This window comes from Ctenopharyngodon idella, chromosome 17 (genome assembly GCF_019924925.1).
Source record: "Ctenopharyngodon idella isolate HZGC_01 chromosome 17, HZGC01, whole genome shotgun sequence".
In the NCBI taxonomy this organism is placed as follows: Eukaryota; Metazoa; Chordata; class Actinopteri; order Cypriniformes; family Xenocyprididae; genus Ctenopharyngodon; species Ctenopharyngodon idella.
In genome coordinates, this window is record NC_067236.1 from 9263809 (window position 1) to 9284851 (window position 21043).

At 36.6% G+C, this 21043-nt stretch overlaps 1 protein-coding gene across 1 annotated transcript; it reads left to right on the forward strand.

Moving 5' to 3' along the window:
* The first annotated feature begins 264 nt into the window (after positions 1-264).
* rpap1 (RNA polymerase II associated protein 1) lies at positions 265-18929 on the forward strand. Its single transcript, XM_051868842.1, has 25 exons — positions 265-506; positions 609-801; positions 938-1080; positions 1168-1260; positions 1343-1511; positions 1601-1759; positions 2718-2915; positions 4294-4409; positions 4930-5028; positions 5200-5301; positions 5653-5820; positions 5902-6081; positions 6172-6306; positions 7629-7799; positions 8127-8284; positions 8443-8613; positions 8987-9182; positions 10677-10786; positions 11968-12163; positions 12251-12397; positions 14064-14206; positions 15820-16582; positions 17604-17780; positions 18460-18516; positions 18658-18929. The coding sequence occupies exons 2-25, from the start codon at positions 618-620 to the stop codon at positions 18799-18801; spliced, it is 4179 nt and encodes a 1392-aa protein (XP_051724802.1). The 5' UTR covers positions 265-506; positions 609-617; the 3' UTR covers positions 18802-18929.
* The last annotated feature ends 2114 nt before the right edge of the window (positions 18930-21043 follow it).

Consider the following 21043-nt stretch of genomic DNA (forward strand, 5'->3'; position numbering starts at 1 on the left):
TGTGCCTGATATATTTATTAAATGATGTATTTTTAAAAATATAATATAATATAATATAATATAATATAATATAATATAATATAATAATGATATAGTGAAAGGGAAACAAATAATACAATTTCAGGAATGTAAATAAAAAGAATAATAAGAATATACAATACAATAAAACAAAATCCATTATTTTATGTTATATTATGTATTTAGATTATTTAATAACGATGCTTTTATTTAAAGAAAAAAAAACCCTCTTAAACCGAAAAGGCTTTTATTTTGTAATGGTTAACCCGGAAACTGAGGCACGTTTGTAAACTACATGTGTTTAGTGTACATATTCAGTCAAATAGCTGACAGAGGATCGTGGCATGAACGATCTTGTTGGATTCCCAATAAAGAAACATTTACGTCATTGCTGTGCTGATCACGGACTAACTATTATCAATAATATTAGAAGCTCGCTGGATATGTGTTGATTATCCACTGCTAGCCAACAACAAAACATTAAGACTGTAAGTCAGTGAAGTACAAGATGCACATTTAAGGGGTAAATGTTGAGTCGGTATTATTCCTGATACTCTTCGCTGAAACATTAGACGCCCTTGTTATTTCAGGAGTTTGGGATGTTGCGGCGTCCCAAGCCCACAGACAGTGAGGCGGATCTGCTCCGGGAGCAGCAAGAACTTCTGGCGGCAGGCGGCCAGTCCACTGTCACTGTAGTGAAGCGCCCTGATAAACGCAGAGGAGATGCTGCAGCTGCTGATGCACATGAGCAGGAAAAGCAGAGAGATGTTGTAACTATTGAAGGTAAGTTAGAAAGATCTGAGCTTTCTGTCAGTTACTGAATCACGTTTTAACATTTTCATACACAGATTTAATGATGAGTTTCATTAGACCTGCATTCATAGCTGCATGAAATTAATGTATCTGACTGCACCTTCAGATCTTCCAGATGAGATTCCCACCTTGACCCCTGCAAAAAAGTCACGCTTTAAACAGGAGCGGGTGCGTTTTGAAGATGAGGACCCAGAAGAGCGACTGGACAGGCATGATACTCATATCAGTGCTGTTCTCTCCAGGATCATTGTGAGTTATATTTATTACAGTATGTCTGCTGTTTGATTGAATGATAAGATAATGCCATGCTTATTGTTTATGTCTCCCTCCCAATAGGAGAGGGACACGAGTGCAGTTCCTGTGTCGCTCCCATGTATCACAGGCACTGCTTTCCCTAAAGTCTTACGTAGATCTGTAGTGGAAAGTGAGGTGAGAAAACATTACACATACACAATATCATTTCTTTAGTTCTATTGTCTGATGTTTCTGCATTTTTTTTTACTGCACTTAGAGGCAGGAAAGAGCTCCTAGAGGAAGAAAAAGTATTTTTGCACGTCAAATTGCAGCACAGAGGTCTTTAAATGGTTCAGATACTAGAGATAAGTCTTCTGCATCTAGACATGTGGGCTTTTCACCACTGGAGAGCATGGAGACTGAGCGACCTGAATCAGATGTTATGGGTGAGTGAGTGCTATCACATTGCACAAAGTTTTAGTTTTTCATGGCTAACTAAAGCATGACACATTTTCTGTGTGTGGTTCTGTTACAGACCGTGTTGGTGGCCCCTTGCTACTTTCAGGTCAAGGACTTGGGATTGCAAATAGTGCCATGGAGACAATGAAAATCCATGAGGAGAATCAGGCAAGGTTGCAGGCGATGTCCAAGAGTGAGATATTGGAGGAACAGAGGAAGCTTCTGGCACAGCTTGGTGAGCTCAATACCTTTTTAGTTTTCACACAAGGTGAAGTGTGAAATTGAAGTGTTGTATTCAGCAGGATCAACCATTCACATCTGTTGTATCTGTTTTTCTTTGTAAGAAAAAAAACTACAATACAAATATATATTTGTTAGTTTATGGGAATATATTATTTGGTTCCTTAACAAGCTAGCCTTCTCAATTATCATTATAATTTGCAAGCTTTTTACTTGCAAACCCATTTTTGCATAGTAATTTAATAAATTATGTATAATAAAGGTTTAGGGTCAGTATTTTTTTAAGGAAAGTAATACTTTTATCATGCATCAAACTGATCGAATGTGACATTTACTATGTTATAAAAGATTTATATCTAAAATAAGCGCTGTTCTCTGTTTCTCATAAATCCTGAAAAGAAATGTATCATGTTTTCCACAAAAATATTAAGCAGCACAACTGTTTTCAACATTGATATTAAGAAATGATTAATGATTCTTGAGTGGAGGATCTTGAGGATCATGTGACACTGAAGACTAGATATAATGATGCTGATTTAGCTTTGCCATCATCACACAAATTAATTACTTTTTAAAATATATTTTACTGTATTTTTGATAGAATAAATGCAGCCTTGGTAACCAAAAGAGACTTCTTTAAAAAACATTTAAGAAATCATACTAACCCCATACTTTTGAAAGGAAGTATTAATGTTTATTGTCAGAAAATGTCTCTCAATTTTAGTTACAGGGTTGCAAACTTCATATAAAATAAATATTTAATAAAAGACACCCATAGTTTGACCTCCTTAGGTTGATCAGTGTTTTTTTTTTTTTTTTTTTGTAATTTAAGCACCCTTTCACTGACCATTTTCTTAATTATGTTTTATTATTATTATTATTATTATTATTATTATTATTATTCATTTAATTGATTTAAGAGTTTTAGACCTCACATTGTTGAATTATGTCAGACCCTAGATTAGTGGATTTTGTGAGATCCCGGAAGGCACAGAGAACACCAGGATCCGAGTCATCATCCAGTCCTGTGCAACGTCTGCCTAATAGCTCTTCTACAGAGTTAGACCACATAATAAAAGCACAGGAATCTCAAAGGGATACCATGGAGGAAGAAGATGAGAATCAGCTTGTAGTTCAACCTCCAATTACAGGTAAGTGATTTCAGAGCTTGTTTAGCAGCAACAGATCATATAATATAGCATTGCAAGACACAGAAAACCTACATATTTGTGGTTTATTTAACACATGCTACTCATTACAGTGTTGTTTTAGTCCCATGAAGAGAGCTGAATGGGGTATTTGGATTGATTTGCATGCATACAGCATTGGAATGTAAAGCTAATGTACTGGACGTGGTCTTCTCAATCTTGTCAGCACAAGTGCAGCTGGATGCTTTCCAGTTTTTTATTCACCCTGGGCTTGGAACTGGCCACACAGATTTTGGACTGTACACTTTGCAGATCTGTCCAGCTAAGCTGTGAGCCCAGCATGCTAAGGCAGATGCATCAATTTCAATTAGTCTGATTAGATCAGAGTTAGCTGGAGCAAGCACCAATTTGTTTTAAGGTAATAGAGATAAGAGGAACTCATTGACATTTATGGATGAAGCACATCAGGGGTTACCGTTCAGAGGACAGTTCTTCCGTAGTTGCACTGCTGTCAGCATGTGGTACTGCGTATGTCAATATGCATGCGAACTGGTTGTTTAAAGGGTTAGTTAGTAAAGGGTTAGCTCACCCAAAAATGAAAATTCTGTCATTAATTACTCACCCTCATGTCGTTCCACACCCGTAAGATCTTCGTTCACCTTCAGAACACAAATTAAGATATTTTTGATGAAATATGAGAGGTATATGACTCGTCCATAGACAACACCATATAACCACCGCTTTCAAGGTCCAGAAAGGTACTGAAGACATAATTAAAACAGTCGACGTGACCGCAGTGGTTCAACCTTAATTTTATGAAGCGACGGGAATATTATAAATTTTAATATGAATATATAAACATTTTTGTGTGCAAAAACAAAACAAAAATAATGACTTTATTCAACAATATCTTCTCTTCTGTGTCATTCTCATACGCTGTTTACGTTCAGCGCTTTCAGGTTCTACATCAGAACGCCGGCTCAGTATTGGCCGATGCTGTTCATGTGAGCACCACGAGGCATGCGTGTGATGCTGAAGAAGAAGCCGGACAATAACGTGTCGGTGTTCTGATGTAGAACCTGGAAGCGCTGAATGTAAAACGGCACAGAATAGGAGAATGACACAGAAGAGAAGATAGAACATCTTAATTTGTGTCTTACTTGTGTCTTACTTGCGAAGGTCTTACTTGTGTGGAACGACATGAGGGTGAATAATTAGTGACAGAATTTTCATTTTTGGGTGAACTAACCCTTTAAATAACTGAAAAGTCTAGTTGTTGTTTGTTGCTCTATATTATTATTATTATTAATTATTCATAATATTGGTCATACATATATATATACATATTTTTTTTTTTTTTTTTTTTTTTTTTTTAATACAGAGGAGGAGCTGCCCATCAAGCCACAGAAGGAGTGGCTACACATGGACAAGGTGGAGCCAGAAAAACTGGAATGGACAAGAGATCTTCCTGCACCCAGGATGCTCAGCACCAAAAAGGTACAAACCAGGAAACCTAGAGAGGTGGTTTAATTAGTTGTGCTTACTTTTTCCAAAACACCAAACCCTACGTATGAAGATTTGGCACATACTGTAACTAATCCTGCAATATTTGTGCTATGGACATAAAGGGTTTCTATTGTGATTACATCAAAGTGAAATGAATTATCAAGAAAAAGATTTAGGATGGGGGCTTGGTTCTGTCTTTCAGTTGTTGATTGAATGAAAGCAGATCTGAATGCGAGCTTGCAGTCGTTTGTAAGAAAGGGATGAGTTTTATGCACACTAAATGATTGGAGAATTCTAGCATACATCACCAGAGAGAAGTCTGTCATTTCACCAGAAGATCAAGTTCTGACAAAGGTCAAAAAAAGAAAAAAAGAAAGTAAAAACTGAAACATGCATGGATGAATCATTCACAACAGGATCTAGAAAGATCAATTTCATTTTATACTGACTTTAATAATGAGATAAATGAAATTTTCTTGTTTGTAATGTGAAAGCTTTATTAAATTTCCAGGCTATGCAAGCACGTTTTGATTTTGCTGGCACTCTCATCCCACCCAATAAAGACTTGCCCACCCATTTGGGCCTGCACCACCATGGAGAGGAGCCAGAGGTGAGTGGGTTCAGCTAAATGTATCTGTTGGATTGTTTTTAGTCTGGCAGTGAAATGGAACTGATGCCAGTACTTCTTTTAAAAGGTGTTTGTATTAGTCAAATGCAGACGTGTGTAGCTGTTATATATGTGTAATAATAACTATAATTTTCTCTCTCTCCTCTGTTCCAGCTGGCTGGCTACTCGCTGCAAGAGCTTTTCCTCCTCTCGCGCAGTCAGCTCAACCAACAGCGCAATCTGGCCGTCAGCACTCTCGCTAATGTCCTGACCAAAGTAAACAAACATTTAAAAAATAAAATACAAAAGTTGATGTGAAAAGCTATTAGATCGCAGTAGATTTGATTTCACAAACACTGTATTATGAGAGAGTAAATTCTGAATCCTTGTCAAGAGTTAAAACTATTTTATTTTATATGGAGCGGGTCTTCTCATGGGTATAGACATGTTGAGGTCACATGACCAACAGAATACTACTCCCTTTATCTGGGTAACTCTTTTATTGGACACGTTCTTTTGTGAAATAAAGTAATAATGGCTCACTTTATCTGTCTGTGTCTTGAAAGTAATATTTTCTTTCTGTAGATTTGTCTCTTATGAGCACTGTTTGCTTGTGTTCTCCATCAGGCCCGTGCTGGTGAGTTCAATTCCTCACTGAAGGGCAGCATTTTGTCTTCTTTACTGGATGCTGGACTCCTTTTCCTTCTGCGTTTCTCCCTGGATGACGGTGTGCAGGGTGTGATGTCAGCAGCGGTGCATGCCTTGCGAGCTCTGCTGGTTTCATCTGATGATGAAGTAAGAGACAATCATCTTGCATATCATTTATGCACTTTTGCTAAAAAGGAACCACAAAATTTCTGATTTCTATCATCCTAGGAGTGTTTGGATAATGCCTTCCCATGGCTGCTCGGGATGGCAACCTTTCCTTTGCTGCCAACTGCTCAGGAGGATGAGGATGAGGAAGATGAAGGCTTGGATGAGGCCTTAAAAGAAACAGCAAAGGAGAAAGAAGAAAAGAAAACGGATCATGATGTTGCTAGGCAGGATGTTGTCAAGGTAACTGGGGCCTAAGATTGCTCTCTTTCAGCAAAGTTGGAAGCTGTCTTTAGTTATGCAGTATTACTGTAATTTCCCTGTTGCCATCAGGGCTTTCTGAAGATGCAGGGTCTTCATCGGCTGCGCTACATCCTGGAGGTGGTGCGGCCCTCTCCCCGGGTTGTTCTCGATATTCTAGAGGTTCTGATCCGAATCGCTCGCCACTCGACTGCTGCAGCCATACAGGTAACTGAATTCTGAACAACCACTGTTTTATTATTATTTATATTTAGTATTTATGAATAGTTTGTGCATGTTTTCATGAATGTAAGTTTGTCATTTTTATTAAAAAAAAACATTTCTATTTAGCTTTATTTAGTTAGTTTTTTCTATTTTTATTCAGTTTTAGGTTTAGAAATGTTTGTACTTCAACTTCAGCTTATTTTATTTCAGTTAGTTGCCAAGACAACATTTCTAATTCTTGTTTAAGTTTCATTTAAGGCGCATATACACTGCAGATCTGATCTTTTGACCATATCTGAATTTTTTCCCCGCCTGTTTACATTCACTTTAGGCACAGCTGGTATCCGATATCTGTTTACATTACTCCCCGCCTAAATTGATTCTGTTGGTGATTGCTTTACTGTGCGACATGGTTGACCCTTGGGTTTTGAATGGCCGTGCAAATAAAATTATTTATATAATTCACTTAAGGTGGAACCATGATTACCTGCCAGCATGGATATTTTAAAAGCTGTCATGGTTGTTTGCATGAAAAATCTGACTAAATGGATGTAGACAGAAAATAATGGTAATTTTCTTTTGTAGTATTATCTGTGGTTTGTTAGCGTTTGTTGTAACATCGTAAGAAGTGCTTCTATTTAAAAGTGAAGCTGTGGGTTTAATTGCAAAATTATCTCCTTGTTGCTGAGAAATATAGCCTAATGTAGCTCTTTCAGTAGCAAGCTGTTTTATTTATAAAATTCACTGGCCAGAGGTTGAAAACCAGTTTCTATTCTCCTGAATGTTTCTGTGTGTGCACAATTTCTTACCCAAATATAAAGTTTCCACCTCAATAAAAAGCTGTGAGTTTTAGGGTAAGCGTATATACAGGCATGTCTGCATCATAATGTGACATTAAAAAGTTGCCCTTGCCTTGAGGAGGAAAAGAGGAATCGGATATGCGTATTTAGACATAGGTCAGGTGTCCAGATATTGGATATGTATGTGATTTTAAAACCACATTTGGAAGTGGATGTGGAAAAAAATCACATCTTGTGTGGATTTTTGTGTTTACATGTGTGCAACAAATTCTGATCTGTGTCAGATGTGAGTAAAAGATTTTTTGTGCCAGTGTGTAAACAGCCCAAGTTCTTCATCTGATATATTTATAATTTATTTTATAACTTTTTAATAGTTTAAATTAAAAATAACAACACTGTTCTGAACCGTGCTATTACCTTATAAACCAAACTTTAGAGCTTCATTGTCTTTTTACTTTAGTTTAATGAGCTGCTGTGGCACTATTTACTGTTTTTTTATTAAAATGCAAACCTTTTTTCTGTCAGATCTTGGACTGCCCGCGGCTGATGGACACTGTGATTTCTGAGTTTCTTCCCTGCTCCTGGACTCCTGCCGCCTCCCAGGCTCCATCTTCTTTGTATGGGCTGCCTATTGCCTTGGCGATGAAGCTGCTTCGTGTTTTAGCAAGTGCAGGGAGGCATGCTTGTGCTAGAATAGTGAGTATTCCCTGAATAGTATAGGTTAACAAGCGCCCACAAATTGTAAATAATTATGATACTTAGTGCAAGATTGATAGGTCTCATACCCTCTTTAGTAAATAAGTATGATGCCTATTAAAAGATGTGACAGGTCTCCAACTCAGATATCAAACCATAGTGTTTTGCTGAAATATGTGTATATAGTCTTGCTATGGACTAAAATGCTATTTGCATTGCTATGTTTTTCCTAAAATAAGCAAAGTTCTAATACACTAAAATTGTACATTTTACATTGAAATATATGTTAAAGTCAAAGCATGGCCCTAATTAGCCTGTGTCTCTTAGCTAAACTCTCTAGGAGGGAAGGAGCTTTTGTCACGTTTTGTGGTTGTGGAACCATCAGAGATGTTGCTGGAAGCAGGTGAAGCTCTTCGCTGCAGTACAGAGGCTTTGAGGTTATTCGCAGTTGCTGCCGGCTACGGACAGGCTTGCAGTCTTTACATGTGAGGGTGACCATTCACTTCCCTTTTCAGTTGATGACAATAAGCTGCTCCGGTTGTTTAAATACAGTGTGTAACTATGCAGTGACAAATATGCAGATGTTTGAGGAAGTATTCAAAGCATCTGATTGTAGTGACTGTGAGTGTGTCCTTCATTCCAGGGACCTGTATCCTGTGCTGGTGAAGAGGTTGCAGGCTGGGAACCGGCCGTGCGCTTCATCTGAAGCTGTGCTGTTTCTGGAGCTGGACCGAATCAGAGCTCTGCTGGTGCTGCTTACTCAGGTCACACAAACAGCAGGATGCCATGAAGAACTGCAGAGAGGCCTAGTCAAGTGAGACTCCACTTTTATGATATGATAATTGTGGCAAACCATGTCCAAATGTCTGAACAATTGCACATTACATAAATATAAAAATAACATGTGTATTATTAACTGCCGTATTGCTTTATAAGATAAGAAAGTGCACTAATTAAGCAATTCCGTTGGTTCCTTAAACGTAATCATAAAAAGCTTTATGATTATTTTCTGTTTGATTAACTTTTACAGTTTGCCAGGAACCTTGAAACGGTTGGTAGGACTAACCGCTGTTATAGTGTTTTAATGTTTATTAAGAGAAATATGTGCCACTATGTTTTTTTTGTTTTGTTTTTGTCTTGCTTCATTTTTGCTATACATTTCATTTTGGATATGGTTATATTGACAGTGCTCAGGGTACAGAGTGTCCTCCACCTCCTCCTGTTCTGTGGAGTCATGTGACTGGTCTCCAGCCCACTGTCATTAGCTCTCTCAAGGGCTGTGTGAGAGCACTCGATGGCTCGTCTCAAATGTCAAGTGCTCTGATTCTGCTTCCATCCTACCTGCTCTACGTGGAGGCGTATTATTCACAGCTCTGTGTGCAAGTAGGTATTTATAAAAAAAGAAATAAGTATCAAAGCTAGTGTCACATCAGCCTCACTGACAAGGTCATTTTAAAAAATGGCCTTTTCTTTGTTACTCATACAGTCAAACCAAAATTTATTCAGACACCTTGAACATTTCATTCATTAATACAGTTTATTCACTATAGTTTTAAAAAATGGTAATAAAATGACAAGATCTCAGAGTTAAACTGTGTCAGAAAAAAATAATCTTAATTATGTCAGATAACACTTAAGCAAAACATGGTCAGGTCAAAGTGTCTGAATAATTTTTGGTTCCAAATTTTTATCAATTTTACTGGTAGTCCACTGTATGAAGAATTTTTGGGTATAATATGTCACAGTTTACTTTACTCACTTACATAAATGAACTATAGTGTCCTGCACCCACTAGTAAAAATATATATCTTTTTTAGCCACAATTTACATTTATTTATTTAAAGGGGCCATGACATGAGAAATCAAATTTGCCTTGATCTTTTGGCACATAAGTGGTCTTTGTACCATTAAAACATCCTGCAAGTTTCATAGTTTTAAACGTAATCATCCTTATAAGCAAAGCATTTATGTAATCAAGCTCCAAAAACAGCTTGTTTTGATATTTCAGGATCACACAGGCTAGTACAATTGCATATGACTGCTGCCTCCAGAGCAAGACATCGACAAATACATCATCGCACCATAGGACCCGTCCACTAGCATTCAAATGCTTAACAGCTGACATTTGCCTACACTGGATGTCAGCGTCGCGTCGAAAGCAAATAGAACCTATTATAATCACTGACATTTTTAAAAGAGCCACCCCTTTAAAATGGATAATTTCATACAGAGTGTCAGAATGATGAAAATAATCAGTTTTCCACATATATATATATATTTTTTTTTGTGCAAAAAATGTTATTAACATTATAAGTGAATCTCAAGGAATATATTAAAATAATTTAAAAAATCCATGTCATGACCCCTTTAAATGCAAAAAAACTTTATTAACATTGTAAGTGAACCTTAAGGAAAATATTAAAATAATGAAAAAAAAAAAAAAAATCCATGTCATGACCCCTTTAAATGCTTTGAAAAGTTTATGAATAGATGCATGAATGATACATAAAACATTAGGAACTCATCCCTAAGAAAGTGGATAATCAGTGGCTCCTTTTAGAGCCAAACTGCCCTGAATCAAAGCTTCTGGTGTGATAAACGGCAAAATATGAGAGATTATTCCACTTTATTCAGCGTATTCAGTCCGTTCCCTCAAGGAAAGATAATGCTGTCTGCACGAAATAGCTGCTGATAGTGTATCTTCACAAAAAAAAGCATTTTTGTTTTGTTTTTTACACTGCTAGTAGACATTGAGAGCCATTCACAGCCTTAAATTTTAGCTTTTAGTGCATATGGGCCTATTATATTCATATACTTTAAATAATTACTATATTATGCGTATGTAACATGAGTAATCTGATCTGATTCATTTGTCAGAGCTCTTTCCAGCCGGTACAGTGTCTACAAGAACTAGAGTCACTTACTTCAGATGTGCTTCTGCCCCTGATATCCCACCAGGCCATGGAAAATATGACCAGCAGCTTCAGGTAGGGTGCTCCGTTACTTAGTGCTCTGTTACTTAGTGTTCTGAGATTAACCACATCTGTTACTATATCATATGAATTCATGTTTTTAGCATTAGCATATTTACAACAACATAATGTTATATACAACAATAAAATAAATGTAATATTAAACAATAATAAAAACAGTGAAATAGTTTAGTAATATTTGTAAAATAGCAATAATTTGAAAATTTATAATGACTTTATTTGTGGTGTTAGGGGCCATTCACACAGAAGAACCACTACTTTTCCAGTTTTTCAATGTAAACATACGCTAATTATTAATTTTTTTCTATTAATATAGCCTTTTATGTACACTACCAGTCAAAAGTTTGGAAACATTACTATTTTTAATGTTTTTGAACGAAGTCTTTTATGCTCATTAAGGCTGCATTTATTTCATAATAAATACTGAAAAAACAATAATATTGTGAAATATTATTACAATTTAAAATTATGGTTTTCTATTTTAATATACTTTAAAATATAATTTATTTCTGTGATCAAAGCTGAATTTTCAGCATCATTTCAGCATCATTACTCCAGTCTTCAGTGTCACATGATCCTTCAGCAATCATTCTAATATGCTGATTTGATCGTTATTATCAATGTTGAAAACAGTTGTGTTGCTTAATATTTTTTTTGGAACCTGTGATACTTTTTCCAGGATTCATTGATGAATAAAAGGTTAAAAAGAACAGCATTTATTTAAAATATAAATCTTCTAATATTAAGTAGCACAACTGTTTCCAACATTGATAATAAATCAGCATATTACAATGATTTCTGAAGGATCATGTGACACTGAAGTCTGGAGTAATGATGCTGACAATTCAGCTTTGCATCACAGAAATAAATTATATTTTAAAGTATATTAAAATAGAAAACCATAATTTTAAATTGTAATAATATTTCACAATATTATTGTTTTTTCTGTATTTATTATGAAATAAATGCAGCCTTAATGAGCATAAGAGACTTCGTTCAAAAACATTAAAAATAGTAATGTTTCCAAACTTTTGACTGGTAGTGTAAGTAAGTAAATAAATAAAGTGGTGCCTGGGATTATATTGTATGTTACAGTGATCATTTTGAGCCATGCAAAAAGAACAGGTCTTGTATAAATGGAACATAATAGTGATTGATTTCTTCTTCTTCTGCAGGTCCAACTCTGTGATCTGTAACCCCGGGCTGAGTGCCCCTGGTGGGGAGGTCGTCCCCAGTCTGCCAGGCCTGTCCTGCTCAAGGCTGATGAACTCCAGCACAATGGCTGGGCCCAACTCCCCTCTGCCCCTCCCTACTGCCCTCCTATACCTGCTGAACACCATCACCTCCATCCACAAGGGCTTAATTAAGAAGGTAGATTCACTTTGGCTAAACTATTTTGATAGAAAAAATGCTGTGATTTTAAATTAGTGGTAAATTTCTTTCTCTGTCTCTTATCAGTTCAGTCGTCTCATCCTCTCTGACTCTGTACTGAGCTATCTGCAGTCTTGCATCGGAGCCATGCCCTCAGTTTCTCACATGAGCTCCTGGATTTTACGCCATGAGCACCACCTGCTGTATCTACTGCTCAGACTGGCTCACAAGCTGGTAACTGCAACAAAACAATCTGCATTTAACAAAACAGCCTTTGCATACATATTATGCATAATGATATTATTTATAAATAATTTTAAATTATAAAATATATTTTAAATATAGATATTATATAAAATATTCTGAATATTTTTATATAGAAAATAAAATCTATTTTAATTTCTTTGCTTAATGTATGAAATATAGAAGACCTGAAAAAGACTTAAATGTGCTGAAATAATAATTGAAATAAATTGAAATGCAACACATGGGTTCTTATGCAGTTTGGAAAAGTATGGAATTTGATCTGAGTAATTTCCAGGTCTGGATAAGTATTAAAAAAGAATTGTGTTTCCAGACTATTGCCCCTATTCAGTTTTCTAAAATATAAAATTAAGAATTTATAAAAAAAAATGTATCATACAAGCAGAATGTTTTAATTGTTAAAGTTTAGTGATATTTTAGTGATGGTCAAACATGACATAATGAATTCAAGGCACACATTTTCTTTACGCAAAACTGTTTGTCTTTACCATAAACGAGTCTATTGAACTAAAAGAATGTTTACTCAAATGCCACTCAAACTAGCAACAGATAAAGGACCAAACAATGATTGAAATCAGACTGTACTTTGCTGTTTTAAGGTTCTTCTCATCATATAAGCACATGTTATCACTTTGAGAAAACCCAGAGAAAATAAAAATGACTGTCTTATATACCAAATACACTGCCCGGCCCCAAAAAAAAGTCGCTGTTTGGATTTTATGGCAAATACTTAAGAATCTATGAATGGATTACAGTGATTATTATGTTTCTAGCATGTTATATGTTTGGCAACGGTTCTTTTAACCCTAACAGAAGGAGTGTGTAGCTTTTCATTTCTTAACCATGTAGGAAGACACATCATGGCCATATTCCAGGATGACAATGTTAAGATTCACCAGGGTTAAAATTGTGAAAGAATGGTTCAGAGAGCATGAAGAATCATTTTCACACATGAATTGGCACCTCTGAGTCCAGACCTCAGTTTCATTGAAAGTCTTTGGGTTGTGCTGGAGTAGACTTTATAGAGTGCTCACCTCTTGCATTGTCAATACAAGATCTTGACCAAAAATTGATGCATCAATATTTGGTCAAGATCTTGTATTGACAATGCAAGAGTCAAGCACTCTATAAAGTCTACTCCAGCACAACCCAGATACTTTCAATGAATTTAAAGTCTGGACTCAGAGGTGCCAATTCATGCATGATCCTTCATGCTCCCTCCCAACCATTCTTTCACAATTTGAGCCTGATGAATCTTGACATTGTCTCCCTGGAGTATGGCCATGATGTGTCTTCCTACATGGTTGTTTAAGAAATGAAAAAGCTACACACTCCTTCTGTTAGGGTTAAAAGAACCAAACATAAAACATGCTAGAAACATAATAATCACTGGAATAATGATCCATTCATAGATTCTTAAATATTTGCCTATTAAAATCCAAACGGCAACTTTTTTTTTTTTGGCCGGGCAGTGTATAATGCTGAAAATAATGCTGTGTTTACCATTTACTGTATGTTAAATATAGTTTGAAAAATTTACAGAGAGGTTTGGAAGTTTGAGTCTGGAAAAGTATTGAATTTTGAAATGGAAAATGTGTAGGAACCCTGTTTTATTCTGTGATTTAATTATCGTTAGGTTCCAGTTGAACCAGAGGTGGCCAAACACGCTTCCTTGTTCCACCAAGTATCGTTGGCTTTATTGTCCTGGCTTCTGCCTGGCAGTGAATACTTGGCACATGAACTCCTGTCTGTCACGACATTCAGCCATAGCCTCCTTCCGTAAGTCTCTGCTGAAGCTTTGCTGCAAGTTCTCATCTCCCAGTGTTGGCCTTGCAGTCTTGGTGTGGTTGTAATTTGTCTAATACATTGTATGCACAAAATAATATTCACATTTTCTCATATAGTGCCAAAAAAATATTCAGACGCTAGGCACTAGACTTTATACATCCTCTAAAAGTCACCTTGATACCAGGAATAAATGGACAAATAAATAAATGGAAAAAAAGACACTTATAAAAGTGAAGCTAGATCTAGCATAATTTGTTTGCAGATGCTATTTTTGCATGTTTATTGTCATTACAAATGTCACTATGCTTTGAATTCAGTATAAGAAAAAAAAAAGGCCGAATTATCCTTCATTTTGTTTAACCTAACTGATTGTATGCATTTGTTTAAGTGCCTACAGATCAGAGGGTTTTTAGGATGCAATTTATTTTATTTGATGCATCTCGATTACCTATGATTATTTATGTCTTTTATGTTGCTTTGATGTGAAATGATAGTATTAATATTCTTGAACCTCTTCAGACATGTGTCATGAGGACAGGACTTATGTTTCATTAACTGCACCAAGATAAAAGCTGAAACTCATTGGGAGAAATTACACCAAGGGTCTCCAGTCTCAAAACTGCATATTATTGCCTTCATATTATTGTTCATTGTTCTGATTTTGCACTGTTTTTGTTCAGATGCTTATGTATTTCAGTAGAGTTTCAAAAATGCTGCAAAATACATTTATGGTTCATTTGTATTGTTGCAATGTTAAAAAAACAGAAATGTTAGATTCCCAGATTAATCAAGCTGTAGTTTCACATCATTCTCACAAGAGAGCAGCAAACTGCACATTTCAGACAGGATGGAGCAGATCTTTCTTTCCATGGACAGTTGACAGTTATTGTTTTTAGTTAGATTTTTTTATATGTATTGGTGAATATGTTTTCATTTTTTTTTTTTTTTTCGGGGAAGAAATACAGGATGCATTAAATTGATTAAAATGACAGTAAAGACATTTAAAATGTTATAACATATTTCTTTTTCAAATAAATGCTGTTATTTTCAAATTTTTATTCATCAAGCAATCCTGAAAAAGATGCATCACAGTTTCCACAAAAATTCAGCTGCATTCAATGCTGATAATAATAAGAAACAGCAAATCAGCATATTAGAATGATTTTTGAAGGATCATGTGACACTGAAGACTGGCATAATGATGCTGAAAATTCATCTTTGCCATCACAGAATTAAAATTCCATTTTAAAATACATTAAAATATAAAAAGGTTATAATTCAATTGTAATAATATTTAACAATATTCTGTTTTTAATGTATTTTGATCAAATAAATGCAGCCTTGGTGAGCATAAGAGACTTCTTTCAAAAACATTAACAAATATAACTGACCCCAAACTTTTTAAACTGTTCTGTATGTATGTTTATTATTATTTTTTTTGTATTATTTTTATATTTTTCACAATTTAACCACTGAAAGGATGTAGTTTGAGGATGAAAATATTTTTCTCTCTCATGACAATTAAATGTTTTTAGTTTTTTAATTTTAATTTTATTATGTGATATGGATAAATTTTGTAATAATTCCATTATTTTCCTTGTTAGGGAGGGTGGTTGTGGTGAACCAGAGGTGGCTGCATTAGCCGAGTTGCAGCTCAAGGAAAGGACATCACCTGCCGTTGGTGCCCTGCTATGTGACGCTCTTAATCATTTGCCCTCCATCCGTGGTTGCTACCTCACCCACCTTGCTCACATGGAACCCTCTGTCCTTTCATCCCGTGACCGGTACCTTGGCAGAACACCTTTTATCAGCTCTCATTTTCTACCTGAGCTTACTGGCCCCTCCCTGCCTTCCGACTGGCCCTTCTTACCGCTCATCAGTCTCTATGAGCGAACGGGATGGTCAGCTGGCGGTGGGCAGCAGGTCGAGTCTCTTCCAGCCGGGTCAGTACAGTCAGCCACTCACTGCCTTCAATGGCTGCTTGTTCTGGAGAGCTGGAGGGAGCAGGCGCTCACGGCAGTGCCACCAGTGGCTAAGTTAGCCCGGCTAGCCTGTGTCTTTCTGTGCTCCAGTGACCTCTTCCTGGAACGGCCTGTTCAAGAGCTTACTTGGGCGCTGTTTCGCAGGCTAACACAACCAGCCCAGCTTGAGGCGCTGGATCTGGGCTCAGCTCCACCAGGCCTGGCTTCCTTTCATGACTTATACTCGGCTCTACTGGTGCAGTATGAGGCTGTGTCATTCGGTGACCCACTCTTTGGCTGCTTCATGCTTTTGCCTCTACAGCGGCGCTACAGTGTCACCATGAGGCTGGCCATGTTTGGGGAACATGTGGGAATGCTGCGATCGCTGGGGGTCTCGCTGCAGCAGGTAAGGGGTTTCTTTTCATCAGACGTTCTATGCGCAGGATAAGCATGATAGAAACAGTTGTTTCTCATTGCAATTATTGGCATCATTCTGAAGCAGTGATCCAATTCAGACTGAGATTTGAGCATTAAAGTGCAGTTCACAAGGTCATCAGATGATTTGCGTTTGGAAAGTCTAATTTAGTTTGTTTTTGTTTGCATAGGATCTATGTGGATCTAAGTGTGATGAATAGTTTGTTCACTGTTATTTTGCTGCCAATATAAAATTAGGCAACATTTTAATTATTGCTAATATTTGAATGTACATTTTATTTTTTATTTCTACCTATCCTTCTACAGTTATGTGAAAAAGAAAGTACACCCTTTTGAATTCTGTGGTTTTACATATCATGACCTAATAAAATCTGAAGTTGTATTTACCTAATTTTAAGACCTGCTAAAGACCAGATGATTTTTTTTCTGCCCTGTTAAAGGGTTAGTTCACTTAAAAATGAAAATTCTGTCATTAATTACTCACCCTCATGTCGTTCCATGCCCGTAAGACCTTTGTTCATCTTCAGAACACAAATTAAGATATTTTTGATAAAATCCGATGGCTCAGTAAGGCCTGCATCGCCAGCAATAACACTCCCTTTTTCAATGCCCATCTAGCTACTAAAAACATATTTAAAACAGTTCATGTGACTACAGTGGTTTAACCTTAATATTATAAAGCGACGAGAATACTTTTTGTGCACCAAAAATAACAAAATTCACAGAAATTTAACAAGAGTGACAAGTTTTGCGACAAAATAAAATTGCATCATTGATTTTTGCATTAAACATTTTAAAAATACTTGACAGTGACTGTTTGGTTGAAATAATGACTGTTCTTACTGAACAACATTAGCCCTTTTAAGCTATTTCAGAGCTTATCCATAAATATTGAGATTATATGTGCTGTACATATGACTAAACTGCAAATCCCTTTTGTAAACCAGTTAAGACTATCTCCATCTGAAATTTGATTCGTTTGTCCTTTACAGCTGCCTGTTCCATTGGAGAAGTTCACGTCCCCCATGGAGGACTCCCTTCCTCTGTTGCGGCTGTACTTTCGAGCACTATTAACAGGAGCTCTGAAGAGGAACTGGTGTCCTGTACTTTATGTCGTCGCTATTGCCCATCTCAATGCTTTTATCTTCTCCCAGGATGCAGTGACAGAGGTAAACTACAAGGGCATAAGACAAATATCCTTATTTAAAGCTAGCCACGTGGAATATGTTTTTCATGTAATATTTACATAATATTTTATTTCAACTTCATTTCAGTTACCTAAAAGGTTTTTAAATAGTTTTAGTTAACAATCACAACACTGAGTAGGACCAATGTAAAAAAAGCAAGAAATTCTTTAAGGATGAGCAATCCTAAATGGCTAGTTCCAAAAATGAAAATTCAGTCATCATTTTCATGTTGTCACATTACAAACCCATATAACTTAATTTTTTAAATGGAGCATAAAAAGACATTTAGCAGAAAGTTTAAGCTGCTCTTTCTATACAGTGAATGTGAATTGTGACAAGAAACTGTGAGTGAAGCTCCAAAAAAGTCATCAGTATGACTTGTGAATTATATTCCAAGTCTTCTAGAGCCATATAATGCCTTAATATGAGGAAAATACCAAAATTTTAAGTCATCAAATAAAGCAAGTGTACTTTATGCAAACGTTTCCTCCAGGGAAAGCTATAATTCACAAAATATGCAAGTGTTCTGTCACAAAATCCCAAATGGAGTGGTTGGGTTTGAAATATGTCGGAGTGAAAAGTGTGATAGATGGTCTCTTAGCTGTCTTATTTTGTCATTGTGCTGTGAGTTATGACCAACCTGACTTGCCACACTCTGTAGGAGGTGGAGGCAGCACGTCGGAGCCTGCTAAGAACGACCTACTATCTGACAGATGAGGTACCATCAGGCACTCACCTCTACTTTAAAGAACTTTCATTTCCAGGATCTGCTTTTGTCTCCATTATATCTCTCTCTTGATTTCTCATCTTTCCTGGTGTTGTGTTTCTTTCAGTGACTCATCTGTTTTTTTTGCTTCAGGTGTTGAAAAATCACCTTCTTCTTTTTCGACTGCCCCAGCAGAATTCAGAGCTGGGCTTCAGCACTTATGAACAGCTGCCCCCCATTCGTGCCCACAGGTTGGAAAGCATTGTAGGAACTGAAGAGAAAGGGGGAGAAAGATGAAAAAAGGAAAAATCCTGGTTCCGTAGTTTCCTAGGTGATTTGTGAGCTTACTGTCCTAATATATCTGTGATTTTTGACCTCTTAGGGACAAACCATAGACTTTAAAATAAATATTTGTTTCTCATGAATATGGTGTGGTTACTTGTGTCCATATCCCTTTTTCTTCTTTGTTTTTTGGCCAATTCAATTTGTATATGCCAGCAGTCCAAAGTGGCACATCTTCAACTGTTCTGAAGTGAGATTTGTAGCAATATATTTAGAGGGTGGTTATTTGCCATGGGGACGTAAGATAATTCCAGAATTTACAGGACTTAATCAGTTATTTTATTGCTGTGTGAATCTAAAATGTCATGGGGTTTTTTCTCCCTCCATCCACAAAAAATTTCCAGCCAAATTATACTGTTTTTGGACAAACACCAGGGTCATGTGGTAATTTAAATCCAGAGTTTTAAAGCAGGAATCGAAGTTTTGGAAATCTTTTTTGACCACTGCTAAGTATTGTACGGTTGCTTTTCATAACATGTGTATTTTGATACAATGAGGCTTTTATGACAGAAATGTTTGAAATTATTCACTTTAATAGTTGTGTCGCCTCTCAACCACAGTTAGTTGGAACTCTTACGATGATAAAAAGGAGCCAAATGTGTAAACCACTAAAATGGTCCATTAAAATGGAATTGTTTATATAATATTTTGTATTTTGCTTATAGTCTAGTCAATTCAAGTCACCTTTATTTATATAGCGCTTTTTACAATGCAGATTGTGTCAAAGCAGCTTTACAGTGATAACTGGTATATAATTTTGGCTGCACGGCAGCTCTTAAAGAAAATGGTGTCATTTTCAGCTTAAGTAAATTCAGTATTGATTCATTCCGTTGTAAGAATCAATAGTTATTAATTTAGTCAATTTATCTATATCAGCACTGGAGTAAACAGTGATGTCCTCATCCAGCTCAGTTTAGTTCGCATATAAGGGCGTCGATGCAGGCCCAAAACATTGCTGAAAATCAGATGTCCCCAACTAAGCAAGCCAAAGGTGACAGCGGCAAGGAACCCAAACTCCATCAGGTGTTCAAATGGAGAAAAAGAAGAAAAAAAACTTGGGAGAAACCAGGCTCAGTCGGGGGGCCAGTTCTCCTCTGGCCAACAGCGAACAATGCATGATTATGATTCAGGCAGCTTTCATCAGTCTGATTGGGATGCAACAGTCAAAGTATTCATTCCAGTTCCATCTTGTTGAGGATCGTATTCATCATGCCGGTATGGGACGGTTTGTTGAGGATCTGTTCCATTGGCTGTCGTGTCGATGAGGCCTTCACAGGGGATGATCTAGTTGACACAATCTCTGCTGACACTTCAGGGCTGCGTTGTCGTCGTGTCTAGGCGTAGGTCCTCGATCTCACCTGGATATGGCCCGGATCCGGATTATATGATAATCATACTTGCCATTGTAACATGTTGTGTGACTGAAAACATAGCAAAATTCCAGGTTTGGATGTCAGAACTCGCTCATCCCCCATGAATTGAATACATTCTTTTTCCAGTGTGTTATATCATGAATCCGGATATAACGTACTCATAGAGCTTATGACAGCAACTAGTGAAAAATGAGCAAATTCCTCAACATAAATATTGGCTTTGAGCTTCTTTAATTGCGCTGATAGCTGTGGGGAATCACAAAGGTCCTTTTGAAACTTGTTTATTTTTCTTTCATCTCATTCTGAGATGAGTCAGAGAGGCATGAGCCGCATGCTCTACTTATGTCAGTATAATTCAAAATATTGAACAAACACCGTACACTCTTCAATATAGTGAAATTAAAATACCACAAAAACTACTTGTACAAAATCAACTTTGGAAAATGGCCTTGGGCAAACAAAGACAAAGGGATATTTATTCTTTCATCAACTCTGACTTGACCTTCATATCTATGAAAATATTATGGAAAGCTGTGGTCACTGTTTGGTCTTAAAGCTACATTCCCCCATTAGAGCTTATAGATCTTCTTTTTTTGTATTCATACTTTTCACGTGTCTGACTTACACACACTGAGTGAAAAATTGCCCTGAAAAGACTTGCAAATACAATAGTTTTCCACCTATTACGTAATCATCATGGACCAATAGCAGTTTGAGGGTGTTTAACAGCCAGTGTGAAGTTTTCCGGAAAGCTCATGCTGGCGAATAACCGAAACATACTCCAGAACACCTTTGTTTTGGCCAGATTTGGTTTGAAATGACAT

Bases quoted from the DNA above. Each gene is read 5' to 3' on its own strand.
- rpap1 (XM_051868842.1), top strand. From the start codon at position 618: ATGTTGCGGCGTCCCAAGCCCACAGACAGTGAGGCGGATCTGCTCCGG. The intron at 4,410-4,929 runs GTACAAACCAGG...TTAAATTTCCAG, and splicing joins GGATGCTCAGCACCAAAAAG to GCTATGCAAGCACGTTTTGA. The intron at 9,183-10,676 runs GTAGGTATTTAT...TTCATTTGTCAG, and splicing joins ATTCACAGCTCTGTGTGCAA to AGCTCTTTCCAGCCGGTACA.